General features: G+C 35.9%; 1 protein-coding gene across 1 annotated transcript in view; it reads right to left on the bottom strand.

Moving 5' to 3' along the window:
• The window catches only part of tecpr2 (tectonin beta-propeller repeat containing 2), a 79531-nt gene that overhangs the window by 39474 nt on the left and 23448 nt on the right, over window positions 1–16609 (bottom strand). The window contains exons 4-11 of the mRNA XM_069916456.1: window positions 16203–16334; window positions 14704–14861; window positions 11954–12269; window positions 10904–11033; window positions 9518–9916; window positions 7187–8211; window positions 6695–6878; window positions 5832–6005 (exon numbers count right to left, since the gene is read on the bottom strand). Coding sequence (XP_069772557.1) covers window positions 5832–6005; window positions 6695–6878; window positions 7187–8211; window positions 9518–9916; window positions 10904–11033; window positions 11954–12269; window positions 14704–14861; window positions 16203–16334 — 2518 coding nt within the window. The remainder of the gene's footprint in view (window positions 1–5831; window positions 6006–6694; window positions 6879–7186; window positions 8212–9517; window positions 9917–10903; window positions 11034–11953; window positions 12270–14703; window positions 14862–16202; window positions 16335–16609) is intronic.

Below are 16609 nucleotides of genomic sequence, written 5' to 3'. Positions count from 1 at the left end.
TCAAATCACCAAAAGAAAATCCTCAGTTTTCACATTCAACCACTCTCTAGTTAAACTTTTGTTTGTTTTTATTCACTTTACCTTACTCATTATTACTGATAAACCATTACATCTCAGACTTTGTATTTCACATTGCTTGCTGTAATTTCCAATTGCAACATTTGTAAAAATTGAAGATTTCTAAAATATTTTAATTCATGTCAAATCATTAGTTCCCAGCTAGCACACTAAATACTGGTTTAATTCATGTCAAATCATTAGTTCCCAGCTAGCACACTAAATACTGGTTTAATTCATGTCAAATCATTAGTTCCCAGCTAGCACACTAAATACTGGTTTAATTCATGTCAAATCATTAGTTCCCAGCTAGCACACTAAATACTGGTTTAATTCATGTCAAATCATTAGTTCCCAGCTAGCACACTAAATACTGGTTTAATTCATGTCAAATCATTAGTTCCCAGCTAGCACACTAAATACTGGTTTAATTCATGTCAAATCATTAGTTCCCAGCTAGCACACTAAATACTGGTTTAATTCATGTCAAATCATTAGTTCCCAGCTAGCACACTAAATACTGGTTTAATTCATGTCAAATCATTAGTTCCCAGCTAGCACACTAAATACTGGTTTAATTCATGTCAAATCATTAGTTCCCAGCTAGCACACTAAATACTGGTTTAATTCATGTCAAATCATTAGTTCCCAGCTAGCACACTAAATACTGGTTTAATTCATGTCAAATCATTAGTTCCCAGCTAGCACACTAAATACTGGTTTAATTCATGTCAAATCATTAGTTCCCAGCTAGCACACTAAATACTGGTTTAATTCATGTCAAATCATTAGTTCCCAGCTAGCACACTAAATACTGGTTTAATTCATGTCAAATCATTAGTTCCCAGCTAGCACACTAAATACTGGTTTAATTCATGTCAAATCATTAGTTCCCAGCTAGCACACTAAATACTGGTTTAATTCATGTCAAATCATTAGTTCCCAGCTAGCACACTAAATACTGGTTTAATTCATGTCAAATCATTAGTTCCCAGCTAGCACACTAAATACTGGTTTAATTCATGTCAAATCATTAGTTCCCAGCTAGCACACTAAATACTGGTTTAATTCATGTCAAATCATTAGTTCCCAGCTAGCACACTAAATACTGGTTTAATTCATGTCAAATCATTAGTTCCCAGCTAGCACACTAAATACTGGTTTAATTCATGTCAAATCATTAGTTCCCAGCTAGCACACTAAATACTGGTTTAATTCATGTCAAATCATTAGTTCCCAGCTAGCACACTAAATACTGGTTTAATTCATGTCAAATCATTAGTTCCCAGCTAGCACACTAAATACTGGTTTAATTCATGTCAAATCATTAGTTCCCAGCTAGCACACTAAATACTGGTTTAATTCATGTCAAATCATTAGTTCCCAGCTAGCACACTAAATACTGGTTTAATTCATGTCAAATCATTAGTTCCCAGCTAGCACACTAAATACTGGTTTAATTCATGTCAAATCATTAGTTCCCAGCTAGCACACTAAATACTGGTTTAATTCATGTCAAATCATTAGTTCCCAGCTAGCACACTAAATACTGGTTTAATTCATGTCAAATCATTAGTTCCCAGCTAGCACACTAAATACTGGTTTAATTCATGTCAAATCATTAGTTCCCAGCTAGCACACTAAATACTGGTTTAATTCATGTCAAATCATTAGTTCCCAGCTAGCACACTAAATACTGGTTTAATTCATGTCAAATCATTAGTTCCCAGCTAGCACACTAAATACTGGTTTAATTCATGTCAAATCATTAGTTCCCAGCTAGCACACTAAATACTGGTTTAATTCATGTCAAATCATTAGTTCCCAGCTAGCACACTAAATACTGGTTTAATTCATGTCAAATCATTAGTTCCCAGCTAGCACACTAAATACTGGTTTAATTCATGTCAAATCATTAGTTCCCAGCTAGCACACTAAATACTGGTTTAATTCATGTCAAATCATTAGTTCCCAGCTAGCACACTAAATACTGGTTTAATTCATGTCAAATCATTAGTTCCCAGCTAGCACACTAAATACTGGTTTAATTCATGTCAAATCATTAGTTCCCAGCTAGCACACTAAATACTGGTTTAATTCATGTCAAATCATTAGTTCCCAGCTAGCACACTAAATACTGGTTTAATTCATGTCAAATCATTAGTTCCCAGCTAGCACACTAAATACTGGTTTAATTCATGTCAAATCATTAGTTCCCAGCTAGCACACTAAATACTGGTTTAATTCATGTCAAATCATTAGTTCCCAGCTAGCACACTAAATACTGGTTTAATTCATGTCAAATCATTAGTTCCCAGCTAGCACACTAAATACTGGTTTAATTCATGTCAAATCATTAGTTCCCAGCTAGCACACTAAATACTGGTTTAATTCATGTCAAATCATTAGTTCCCAGCTAGCACACTAAATACTGGTTTAATTCATGTCAAATCATTAGTTCCCAGCTAGCACACTAAATACTGGTTTAATTCATGTCAAATCATTAGTTCCCAGCTAGCACACTAAATACTGGTTTAATTCATGTCAAATCATTAGTTCCCAGCTAGCACACTAAATACTGGTTTAATTCATGTCAAATCATTAGTTCCCAGCTAGCACACTAAATACTGGTTTAATTCATGTCAAATCATTAGTTCCCAGCTAGCACACTAAATACTGGTTTAATTCATGTCAAATCATTAGTTCCCAGCTAGCACACTAAATACTGGTTTAATTCATGTCAAATCATTAGTTCCCAGCTAGCACACTAAATACTGGTTTAATTCATGTCAAATCATTAGTTCCCAGCTAGCACACTAAATACTGGTTTAATTCATGTCAAATCATTAGTTCCCAGCTAGCACACTAAATACTGGTTTAATTCATGTCAAATCATTAGTTCCCAGCTAGCACACTAAATACTGGTTTAATTCATGTCAAATCATTAGTTCCCAGCTAGCACACTAAATACTGGTTTAATTCATGTCAAATCATTAGTTCCCAGCTAGCACACTAAATACTGGTTTAATTCATGTCAAATCATTAGTTCCCAGCTAGCACACTAAATACTGGTTTAATTCATGTCAAATCATTAGTTCCCAGCTAGCACACTAAATACTGGTTTAATTCATGTCAAATCATTAGTTCCCAGCTAGCACACTAAATACTGGTTTAATTCATGTCAAATCATTAGTTCCCAGCTAGCACACTAAATACTGGTTTAATTCATGTCAAATCATTAGTTCCCAGCTAGCACACTAAATACTGGTTTAATTCATGTCAAATCATTAGTTCCCAGCTAGCACACTAAATACTGGTTTAATTCATGTCAAATCATTAGTTCCCAGCTAGCACACTAAATACTGGTTTAATTCATGTCAAATCATTAGTTCCCAGCTAGCACACTAAATACTGGTTTAATTCATGTCAAATCATTAGTTCCCAGCTAGCACACTAAATACTGGTTTAATTCATGTCAAATCATTAGTTCCCAGCTAGCACACTAAATACTGGTTTAATTCATGTCAAATCATTAGTTCCCAGCTAGCACACTAAATACTGGTTTAATTCATGTCAAATCATTAGTTCCCAGCTAGCACACTAAATACTGGTTTAATTCATGTCAAATCATTAGTTCCCAGCTAGCACACTAAATACTGGTTTAATTCATGTCAAATCATTAGTTCCCAGCTAGCACACTAAATACTGGTTTAATTCATGTCAAATCATTAGTTCCCAGCTAGCACACTAAATACTGGTTTAATTCATGTCAAATCATTAGTTCCCAGCTAGCACACTAAATACTGGTTTAATAAGAAGTACAACTTTAATAGAAGCACCAGACGTCACTCTCATAAAGGGCAAGTTGATGGTATGATCAACATGTTCTCCTCATTGAGTTTTAAATAGTAACACAATCACACGTACTGTTTTTACGTTATTTATATTTGTGAAGAGGGAAGTAAGGCCTTCTTGAAGCTAACAGGAACTAATTAAACTCAGAAAACTATTGTAAAGAGCAGCAAAAGACATTTAGAGGATTCAAAGTTCTTGGCATGAAACAAGAAAATGTAGCTTACAGTGTGGGGTTAATGAGGAAGTGGAAGAATTAGAAAAGATTGCTCGTTAATTAAGATTAGCCTATGTGTGGTTGATTGGCCCTACCCCTATCTAAAATGTGTGGGCGATGGAGGGGCAGGATAGAACACTGACAATCAGGACTGCTTTTTTAAAATAATATTTATTGATTGCGTTGGTACTGGTAAGGGGTAATCAGCAATCGTTGAGGACAGTGGGGTAGCATGTGGTTGATGAAAAAGTGACCAGGAGACTTGTGATGCTTTTTTAAAAAAAAATCTTTGCCAATATTATGGCCTTAAAAATTCTCCAGGAATTGAAACACTGCAGCCAAAATTATCTAACAAATATTGGATTATTTTAGTTTCACATGTTCATCATGCAGCAGGCAGTTAGTCTAATGATAAATAAATGTAAATGAGACATTATCATAAGTAGTGTAACAGTAATCAAACATTGCAAAGCAAAGAGAAAAGTACAAAAACAGTGTAGGGAAGGGAACCCCACAGCTATTCCAATATAATCAATAGGAAAGTGGTAATGACAAAGCAACAGGCAGCAGCTATGTGATGATGGTTTTGATTAAAATATTTTAACTTAGCTTTTAAAAATTAAATTTAAATAAATTAAAATTTTAAATTTTCAACATACAGCATGGTAACAGGCCCTTTTGGCTCATGAGCCCATACTGCCCAATGATACCCAATTGACCTACAACCCCCAGAACGTTTTCACGGATGGGAGGAAACCGGAGACCTTGGTGAAAACCCATGCAGACACAGGGAGAACATACAAACTCCTTAAAGATAGTGCGGGATTCGAACCCCGGTCCTGATTGTTGAAACAGTAACAGCAATGTGCTAATCACTACCCCAACTTACCAGAATGCTGCCTACATTAGAAGGTATGAGCGGCTAAGAGAGAATGTACAATCTTAGGTTGTGTTCTCTGGAGCATCAGAAGCTGAGGGAAGACCTCAGTGAATAAAATTAAGAGAGGCAATAATAGAGATGACTGCCAGAATTTTACTCCCCCTCGAGTAAAAATGTTACGAGAGGACATGCTTTATACTGAGAGGGGGAAACTTTAAACTTACAGGGCAAGTCTGTTTTTAAAAGCAGAGTGGTAGGTGCAGAGAGGAAATGGTGGATGCAGATTGATAGTATCACTGAAGAAGAAATTAGACAGATGTGATTATGAGGGAGTAGAGGAATATGCAGGCAGAAGTGATCTAATTTGTCATCATGTTCAGCACAGGCATCGTGGCACGTTCCTGTGCAGTTCTATGAAAACACACCTCCCAGGTAAAATATTGCATGAAATGAATCTCTAAATGATACAGCCAATTCAACTTCTGAAAGAATTGTCCAAATAATCTCCTCTGATTATATAATACACCTGATACATTTTCATTTATTTTACCAGCATTAACTTTCCAATTTTCATACTTTGCAGCAGTAATACCTCTGAAATACAATAGTGGCCATGTAAAGCTTTAGGATTATGAAGGAGCTATACAAATGCAAGTTTGCTTTTCTCTAAGAATACATCAACCTTTTGTTAATCCATGCAACAAACAATTCATCAACTGTGCAATTTTATTACTTGTGGGAAAATTTAACTGTGGTCAGTTATAGGAATGCTTTCTACTGCAAACCTATTTTATTCAATGCTTTAAAATACTATTCCTTCAATACCTGTTTGCAAATAGAGGTCTCCATTGGTTTGAATGATCCATGCTGTGTCGTCGCTTAAAGCGACATAAGCAGAATGTGGCAGGGCCTCGTACCAGTGTCTCTTTCCCTTCATTGTCACTTTTCCACATGCAAATGCTTTGCTTGATTTTTGTTCAATTTTCCACAGTAACACACCTGTTTAAAATTTTTTAAATAGTTAAGTTTTGGAAATCCAAAGCAGGCATACATTTCAAATGTTCAAATAAAGTTGGTTTTGCAAATGAAGCACAAAATAGCAGGTAAAAATAATGTGTGAACAGAGAAGTGGAGGGACTCAGAGGGCCAGGCAGCATCCATCGAGAGAAATGGTCAGTCAACATTTCCGGTTGGGTAGGTAGGGGTAATATCAGGTGATATCAGAGGAGGGAAAAGGGGTGAAGAAGCTGGGCAAAGGCCAACAGGTGATAGGGCATTGGACAGAAGCAAGAAGATGCGGAGAGACAGGTGAAGCGAGAGAGACACTTGCTGGGCGGGGGGGGGGGGGGGGTGGGGGGGTCGGAGGTTTAAAGAACAGAAGTAGATATAGAAATGGAAACAGTAGAAACAGACAGGGATTACCTGAAATTCCAAGAATCCATAAAAACTATCATTTGTATTGTAATGCAAATTGTAAAAAATTTAGTGGTATAAAAATTGTGTCCATTACATAAATACACCTTCTCTAATTATTCTGCATTACACATTTTATATTTTAAGCAGGTACAGGACTTGTATTCTAATAGAAGTGCAAACTTCATGGAGAAAGCTGCATAAATTGAAAGTAGGAGTTTATCAGATTTAATGTTCTCAATATTCTGGACAATAGAATGAAAACTTTCATCAACCTGAAGGTGATACTGCCACCTGTTGGACACCATCTTCAAACTTTTGCCACCGCAGACCTGAACCAAAAAAGGGGCTACAGTATAATCCACCTTTACAATCCAAACACCAGATGTGCTTTTCAGAGACAACCAAGCTAAGAATGTCAGATCCAGGACCAGAGTAACCCATCCAGCTCTCAGCAAACTGTCAAAAGACAAATAAAACAAGTCAACAAAAACATTTGTATTAAAAGATCCTTTGCTCAAAAAATCTAATTTCCAAGTGTATGACATTTTGAATAATGTCAATTGTACAATTTTTCATATTTAGTTTGATTGAAGGTAGACAAACAGATGTTAAGCTCATAAAAGTCCTCTCTTCTACTACCTGGTATCAGTGTTACTATTTAACAAAATATTAAGACAGATGCTTTGAAAAAGACATCATATTAAGATTTAAGAAATTAGATCTAATAATGGATAGGATATTAAAGCATACTGGTAACACCCCACCTGATCAGATTTTAACATTTCTATTTCATCTGCAGCAGAATTTTTCAAGTCATGGGAAACAACACCCAGTGATTCTCCAGCACTCTGTTTGTGAAAGAGTTCAGTCATGCTGGTTTCAGACAATGAATGAGGAACTCCATGACCATAAATATCATCTTCATCACTGGATGATAAACATGGTTCTTGGGCATTTTTTTTTTCCGAGCTACCATCGTCAATATAGCCCACAGCCTCGATTGCTTCTATACCGACAGCTGGGTCCAGTAAACGTGGTTCATCGTACAAAGCATAAAGTTGGGAAAACTCTTTGGTTTCTTCGTTGTTCAGGTCTTTGTCTGGTGAAAGAATTCTCATTAGGAGTGCATGGCGCTCATCCAAGTATGTCTCTGAGCTTTCGCTTAAAGGTTCATTCATATTAAGGGTTCCAACCAACATTGCATTTTCTGGATCTTGAGGTTTTAATTCTAAGGGGTCAGTGTCACAAGTTTCATCAATCACTGTGTCATCCAGGTTTCCTTGAAAGCTGGTTACTGGCTCAGAGCAATTCAACAATGAAGCTTTGCCTGTCAGTTCATCATTTTCACAATAACTGTCCAAGTTTTTGAACGTAACAGAAGGCACAGGATCAGAACATTTTGAAAGGCTGAGATGATCAGAAGAAGATAGATTTTCACTTGCTGTATTTTGACTCCTCAAAGATTCTGGTAAATAGCACAAGGGAAGAGGAGCTTCCTGTAGGATTGCTACAGATTCAGGAAACTGTGTGGAGCTTGAAAGATTGCAACTGTTTGCATCCGGCAAAATACTATTGGAGTCCATGGTAACCTGGCTCTCATGTTCAGGAGAATCTGTGGTCAAGTGATCCAAGCTGCTGCTCAACAAGCTCAGTTGATCTGACAAATCACAAGTTGTGGTTACAGAACCATCAAGAGCAAAATCGCTAAAATGTGCTGGCTCAGAACTGAGAGAACTATTTGAATTGCCAATGTCACGTTTTACGAGGCTGCCTTCTGATGCCAAACTTGCTGCACGTAGAAATAAAATAATCAAAGTAAGATATTCTATCGGCAAATCAGATCCACAATTTATCATTATATTTAACATTAAGAATCATCTGGAGTTAAAAACTCAGAAATGCTGGAGGAACACAGGCCTCAATAATCTTATCTTCTCCTAATTTTATCCTGCAAATTGTTCCCCGACATTTTCGTCACCTTGCTTCAGATTCTACCTATGACACATCTTTATGTCAATTTACAGTGGCCACACATCTTTGGAGTGTAGGAGCAAACTGGAACAAATGATCACAGGGAGCATGCACTAACTCCATACAGACAACACTGGAGATGACCAAATGTGGTTCACTGGAACTGAGGAAGCAACTCTACCAGCTGTATCATTGCACTATAGATTGACAGATATTAATTATTTTGCTCCTTTGATAATTTTTAGAATGAACTTTACATTTCAGTCAATATTGTAGAGTTTACCCACAGTGCAGGAGATCATTTGGTCTGCTGCAAAGTTGCCACAGAAAACTTAATTTCAGAACTTCCGCCCCCCCAAAATTTAGTATATAATTTGTAACTAGCTTGAATGATCATTTATTTTTTGAAACAGTCATGGTAATTCTACTTCTTTGTTCTGGTTTGCATTGATAATACTGAAACTTATTAGGATATTAAACTAGTTAAATGGGGCCTTTAATGCACCAGGGTGTTTCACAGGAGTATTATCAAACAAAATTTGACACTGCTACTCAAGGTCTGGTGGCAATAAACGTGGCCAAAATAAAGGTAGGATTTTAATAATCTTGAAGGAAGAAAGGAAGGTGAAGCATAGGAGAATTTAGGGCATTTGGGGAGTGATGGAGTGAATATATTCAGGTGTGAGCAGAGGAGGGGTGTGGGTACCCTGGAGGTGGTTGGGAATAAGGACAGGCAAGGCTAGCAAAAGGATCTGAAAAATGAATGCACATTTCACAATAGAGGTGCTGTGTGATGAGAAACCTATGAGGGACAATGAACACAGGGGTTGTCTGCTGCAACAAGCTTGAAGGGAGTTATAGAGCAAGGGAGAAAGTTTTAAATGACAAGCTTAAAAAGAGACAAAAAATAATCTGAAGTAAATGGGTTTCTAATAACACGGATATAGAAGGCAAAGCTCATTTTAGGGTCACACACAATTCTAAGGTTGTGAACAATCTAATTCAGTCTTGGGCATTTGCCAGGAAAAGGAAGTCAATGGTTATAGAATGGAGAATGTGGGAGCCTTGAGGGGAATCTGGGTCAAAGAGAAAATGCACAAGAACAAAAAAAGTTATAAAAATACCTTGCTTTCGTTTCCTCTTCTTTTTTAGGGAAACAACGACCAGTTGTTGATTGAATTCCTCCATGTTCATTGCACTGAACCTCCCCAGTGAATCTGGAACTTTTGTTAATGCCACAGGTGAGCAAAGTGTTCCTACCTGTTGTTCTGGGGTGGTGACATGGCTAAAAACGCTAACACTACTATTGAGAGAACTACTTCTGCTTCTGGGCTCACTAGTTAATGAGCAGCTTCTTTCTATGGTCTCATTTTCAGTTCTCAGACCTTGCGAGTGTTCAGGCTCGGAGGACAATAGTCGCTGCATCTCAAAACTACCAGTTCCTGAAGTTTTCTCATCATTCTGAGTTTCTTTCGAGCCACTGCAGGTGGCTGTTACCATGGAATTTAATTGTGATTTTACACCTGAAAATAAAATTATACATCTGTTAAATTAGGCCTGATTTATAAACTTCAATATAAAGATTGGCTGATGCCTGGGAAGATAGGAACAATTTCTATGCATAAAAATTAATATCAATTGGTGTGAGAATGGTCAGAATGGATGAGGAAGATGTATTCAAGCAAGCCTTAGGTTTAAAAAAAAAAGTGGTAAAACAAAAGCTCAATCACCAAAGCATTAAAATAATAGTTAAGAAATGAAATAATTTTTCACATCTAAAAATATTTTGGAAGATCAATGTATGATGAATCAACATCCAACTGTTGATTGTTTAGAATCAATAGTGAGTTGTGTGTAAATTAATTATGGAAACTGTCCACTGCAATAACATCATGGAGAATCAATTTCAATCTTCTCAAATATTTTTCAATCACTCATTCTTGCAGATACTTATAAAATACCTACTTCAAATATGCTGACAATCAAAATAGAGCAATGTGGTAGTAGAAAAAGTGAGCACCAGGACATTTATTCTAAATTTTCCAATCACAAACTCTGATTAATACAGCAAAGAAACAGGTTTTTTTAAACCAGTGAGTTAATATTAATTATCAATGATTTTCAGTTTTGTCATTGGGCCACACAATTACCTTAGTTTGTCTAACTATTGAAAAATAGACCTGCCCATTGGTGCAAATGATGTGGGAAAGTGGAATGAATTATTATGTTGGTTGCGGCCAGCTTTTGAATGTTGCGCTGCTGCCTCTCAAGAAACCTCAGGATTAGCCATTATCACAAAACAATGAGCAGGGGCACTTTGCAATTACTTCCACCTCTTCACTCAATCCATCTTGACGCCAAGACCAACACTAATTCTCAATAGCCCGTAAATTTAGCTAAGATCTGGCAACCAGCTATGCAACATTCTGTTCTATGTGACTCAGTACCACAGTGTATGCAAGATTTCCATATTTTCTTTACAAAAAATAAAATTAAGCTACTGCTCTTACCCATTATCAATCCTTCTGGTTTGTTGGAAATCCGAATAATATCATAGTCATCGGTTAACATAAAAATCTCATCTTCTGTACAGGAAACAGATACAATACTACTGAATCCTTCCAGTCCACCAATCAGAGTCTGCAAATGTATCAAACATCAAAGGTTAAAAACATCACTTAATTCAACAATTTTCATCATCTTATGCCTTTTGAGTATGACAAATTGATTGTTACCTTCATGAACAAAATCAATGTGCATCTATTAGCAATATTCAATAAAAGAATTCACAGAAAATGAACATACCATTTAAAAACAGTAAAAAAAATTACAGACTATGACTGAAAAATCATTATTCTAAATATTTTAAAACATGGGGCTGCAAACAAATAATAAAAAGGATCTGCAGGTTCTTTCTTTGCACTCTTTCTGACCAGCAACAGTTTCCATGGCCAACACACTAAAATAGCCCAAATCAAACATTCAAAAACATCCACAAAAATATGCTCTCAATGCTACCCAAAACAGGTACATTATAATCCAATACATCACGGGCATGAGTGCAACTCAATTACACCATTTACACAAGTGTGACATACAGCATTTGGATTCTGACTCCACTGAGCAACACTTAGGTGCCAAACTATAAATATCTTTGTATTGAGTAATTACACGAACTATAAACTAATTTTCATTCAGAACCCTTGAAAGAAATTATGCAAGAAGTAGACTTTCATGAGATCAGGAAGCACTGAATATGGCCCCAGATCCAAAGGATGAATTTGACAGCTCATTTGGTTTACCAATTTTCACCTTTAGCATCCCGTTTAGCATCTTCCCGACCAGAAGCAAAAAATGTGGTTTTTATAAAAAAACTATTATTGTAATCAAACTGGTGCCAACAAATCGTCAGAGCCTCACACAGGCAACTCAAGTAGTTGAATTTTTTTTTCCCCACTTGTGACATCATGTTGATGCTAAAAAAAAAATTTTGGTTTTTGGATCTTTTCAGTTTTTGGACAAGAGGTACTTGACCTGCACTAGCTTTGCTTTTGACGTACCTGGTTAACTGCATCAATCAGGTAAATACTAGCCTCGTTCCAGCTAAGCACCCATCCATCATGCAAGCAGCATTTCAACAGACCTAGGCTTCTTTCAGTTGTCTTGACACTTTTGATTTTAGTTGTCAAACTTGTTCTTGGAATCAACTCAAATGGTTTCATACCACTGGCAAATACATCTTTTAAAATGAGAGTTGACTGAACGTCTCCTTGAACATCTGATTTCCACACTCGAAGCCCAGGTCTTGAAGCATACAAATGAACATCAGTTTGTTTGCAGAGGCCTGGTATGAAACATGCTCCAAATATGCCAGCACTAGAAGTGAGAGAGAATAGTAACAGGTTTTTTGTAATTACAAACTGAATCGTGTACAAGCTCGGAATGTAGTAAATAAAATTATATACGAGTTTCCCCAATTGTGCAAACAATTATTTTCATTCTCAAATGTAAATTGTAATGAGAAGCATATAACTGTATTTGATTGATAATAAACCAATATATATCTGCAATTTATTTTGTTAATATTCTGACTTCAATTGCTAAGAATTCAATACAAGATGATTTCTATACATTCTGGATGTTCAAAAATTTGATGAGGATTAAAATAAGCAGACTTACACCACCAGAATTGTAAAAGCCTAATTGTGAAATGTTGATGGCTGTGAAGAGTAGAATCCAACACAAACTATCAGATAAAGTACCAGTTAAAACACAGGTGTGGGGGGGTAAATAAAATTAAGGCTCTGATTTAAAACACAAGGGAGAAACACTTTTGTAATCAGGAATAAACATATTGCCCAGTGTGTATTGCAATTCCATCTCAGATTTCAAGTGGTTTATATTAGACTACAAACTAAAGTAGCAAAGGAAGGTCAGGTTGTTATAAATGAATTATAAGTAAATTCAATGGCACCCAACATGCATCACTTGTGTAAGGAAACTAGAATCAGTATTTTCCCTTCATTCCTTTGTTGATAATAAGGATTAATATTTCCTTTGCAATTTGATTCATGAGCTGGAATCAGGAAAAGTGGGTATATGTAGGTTTAAAAATCAGAGCCTTGAAAGAGATTATGCAGTGTTGCAGAGGAAAAGATGTGGAAAGAAGAGAATTTGAAACCATTATTAATGACATTCTTTGAAATCTTAAAATAGAGATATTTTTTAATATGCACATAGTCACTTTTCACAGTAGCGTACATTAAAATAAAAGAGGGTGATTAAACAGGAGAGTCTTCACAAATGAGGAAGAAGAAAATCACTCATGAAGAATGCCATGGCAATGAAATTAAGATGTACATGCATGTTTGCAATATGTACACAATTTCTGCTCAGGAAAGAATTATTAGACAAAATGTCTCCAATGGAGCCAACAGCACAATCATCTTGGATATCAGTTAATTTTAATCACCATATCAAATAGAGTTAAGTCTTGAAAACAGTTTCTTCTTTTGAATGACACTGGAATAATGTACAAGAAGCTCCTAATGCAGTAACTTGAATTGTGTTTGAGGACATGCAGGATACTACAAGAAGTGGAGACTGGACCTCTGGGTGACAAAATAATTACAGACCCCAAGGCAAATTAATTCAAAGACTGAACATGAGCCAAATAATTGGAATAGTGTTGATTATAAATTAAGATGATAAATTACAGATACTGATAATGTCACAGAAGGCAGCCAATTGGCTCCATGTTGACTCACAGGGACCTGTTCCACTTACAGGAACCCACTTTCAGGGACTGTACTCCTGTAAATGTTGCTCTCTCTTACCATGCTCTAACAACAACAACTTTTTGGACATAGGAGGAAACCAGAGCAGCTGAAGGAGACCCACTTCACAAAGAAAACATGTCAACTCTACAAAAAAAAACATAGGTTAGCATTACCCTGGTTACCAGAGCTAAAGCAGTTGTGCCACCATGCCACCCTTCAGCTCTGGCAATTTTTATTTTTCCACAGTTTCTTCCCCTGCAAGTCTTTTTTTAAAATAAAAAGCTTTGGAGAATTTGCCTCTATAATTCTCCAGGAACAAGAGACTTCTGCAAGATGCAATATGCAGGGACAACAGCAACTTGGATCATAGACACTTCATTTACACACCTCCATGACAAAATATTGAAGGGGTTATCAAAGCCCAGGAAGAATTACAAATGAACCAAGTCCTCTTGCCACAAATTCCAATAACATTCGCTGCATCTAATTAGAATTTTTCCTTCCATGGCTTGGGGACACAAAATTAAAACAATATGACCCTGTGGTAAGTATAGGAACCCAGGGAATTTGCAAAATATAATTCTGAATTAGAGTGACAATGCTTCAGCTGTTCAGCTGGTAAGAGAGCCTAGATTATTACTTTGAAGCGTTATAACAGAGTCATGGAGTAGTGAAATAGGCCCTTCCACTCGTTTGTCTATACATAATCACACTTCTCCATTTTATTTTCTCCACCTTATCAACTCACCTCAAAATTCTATCACTCCCCCACAAAAAAGTAGAAATTTACATAGCCAGTTTTCATATCTTTGGGATGTGAGAAGAAAACTAGACAATCATATATGCAATCTCCACAAAGACAGAATCAAGGTCCATGGGGCTGTGAGGCAACATCCCTACCAACTACCATACATTATTGTGATAAGACACCATCACAACTAAGGTTCCACTATTATCAATATCAACTTGGATGCTTGAAGCAATTATACCTGACATGCTACATTTAATTATTTGAAACTTTACACACTTACATTTTTCTTGGTTGGGTTCCAATCTGTCTGATGACATTTTGATCAGTATAAATAAGAATAGAACGCAGACAAGTTGAAACAAGAAGAATTTTCTGAGTGTAATCTAACTGTACAATAGAAGATTTATCTTCTAATACCACAGTGGGGCTACAAACTCCCTTTAGGAAAACAGAATACAAAAATTAGACAAGACATAATAATCGGCAATTAAAGTATGAATTACAATATCAAAGTGCAAGTTAGTGATCTTTCCATATTAGAGAGTATCGCTAAACTATGTCATCCTTTGCTTATATAAATGCATGTAAAACAATTTCACATTTTGAAATTTAAACTTGAAACTGGCACCAATGAAGAAAAATATTTGAAATGGATGCAAAAATTGAACAAAAAACTTAAACACATCCTATACTTATTTAATTATTGGATGCTGAATCACAATCTTCTGTTAATAAACATATAAAGGATTTTTTTGTGGAAAGTTTAGACAAAAAACTTTAAATAAAAAATGAAATAGTTTTGATCTAATCTACCATTAATTTACCACTATCTAACAGATCCTCTCCCCCCCCCCCCACCATCAAATTATATGCACTTCTTGACTATTGTGGCAACTTGCCACACATTTCAAAATCATTTATAATTTCAAAATTTTAAATGTAAATCAGGAATCACCATGACTCATTTTCAAATTCATTAATAAGGAATTTGTGAAATTAAAAAATAAAAAATAAATCACTGAACAATTTAGTTGTGGTAAATCCTTCACATTGAGCTAAAGTAATCTGTCATGAAATGGAGTAGGATCAAATGATTGATTTCCACATCACCACAGACCAAAGCTCACTCATGTGTCTTGTTCGTGTAGGAAGATGAGTAATCCATTCTACCTCTCATCTTTATTCCACAATTCTACTAAATCTCATCTTATTTGTATTTCACTACCTTTGAACACTTTGATTTTAAAATCAATCTTGATCACGGTTTTCAAAGACTTGTTTAATGCAACTTTTTTTTTGAGTGGATTGGTGGGGAGGGAAAAATAAATCTTGATTTAATCAACCCTTTGTGTGAAAAAGATGACCCGATTTTACTTCTAAAAAGCCTTTCCCTCAATTCAAAATGTTGTGTTTTCCATCAGAAAAAAGATTCTCTGCAACTCCAATTTATCCCCTTATTACCTTGATTACTTTGACAATTTTCTAAACTCAAATCTTCTCAATATATTCCTTTCAATTTCTGTTCAAGTCCAATTTAGATAGTTATAGAATTGAATAGTGTAGATAAAGACCCTTCAACCCACTTGAACTGTACACCAATTTGTTTGCCCACTTTAGGTCCATTTGGTTTAATGCCTTGCCTAGAATTGACTATCTTAATATTTTTTGAAATGACATCAACTTCAAAAGGTAGTTTTTTTTTTACAAAAGTAGACTTGATTCAAAACAGTTATCGTACTACGTTACTCCATGTTCACAATTTAGCTTTAGATTTATTACCTGATCCAGGTCCACAGTAGCATACACGACCTTACCCTGATCATCCCCAGAGAACAGTTTCATTCCATTGTTACTCCAAGCTAATGCTGTAATATTACTTTTATGAATACCAACAACATCAAATCGACGCAACTGTGGAGAAATAATTACTTGGTAAATACGATTAAAAACAGAAATCTGCCAAACACAGAATAGTTAAACACTACTCACCCAAATGCTCTACCGTCATTCAGTTTCCTGCCTGCATCAAGTACAAACTTACATTTTGTAAGCTTGTCAATACCAGTATCTAATGGAAACTCACCCTACCTTATTGGCAAGGAGCCTTGTGGATGCACACAAGGGAGGGCTAATGTTGACCAGAATAGCAGCCCCAAAAAAACCCAATGACTAGCTCAGCCAGATCT

Source organism: Narcine bancroftii, chromosome 2 (genome assembly GCF_036971445.1).
Source record: "Narcine bancroftii isolate sNarBan1 chromosome 2, sNarBan1.hap1, whole genome shotgun sequence".
NCBI classification, from domain to species: Eukaryota; Metazoa; Chordata; class Chondrichthyes; order Torpediniformes; family Narcinidae; genus Narcine; species Narcine bancroftii.
The sequence above is the reverse complement of the archived record's forward strand: the minus strand, read 5'-3'. Positions and strand labels throughout refer to the sequence as shown.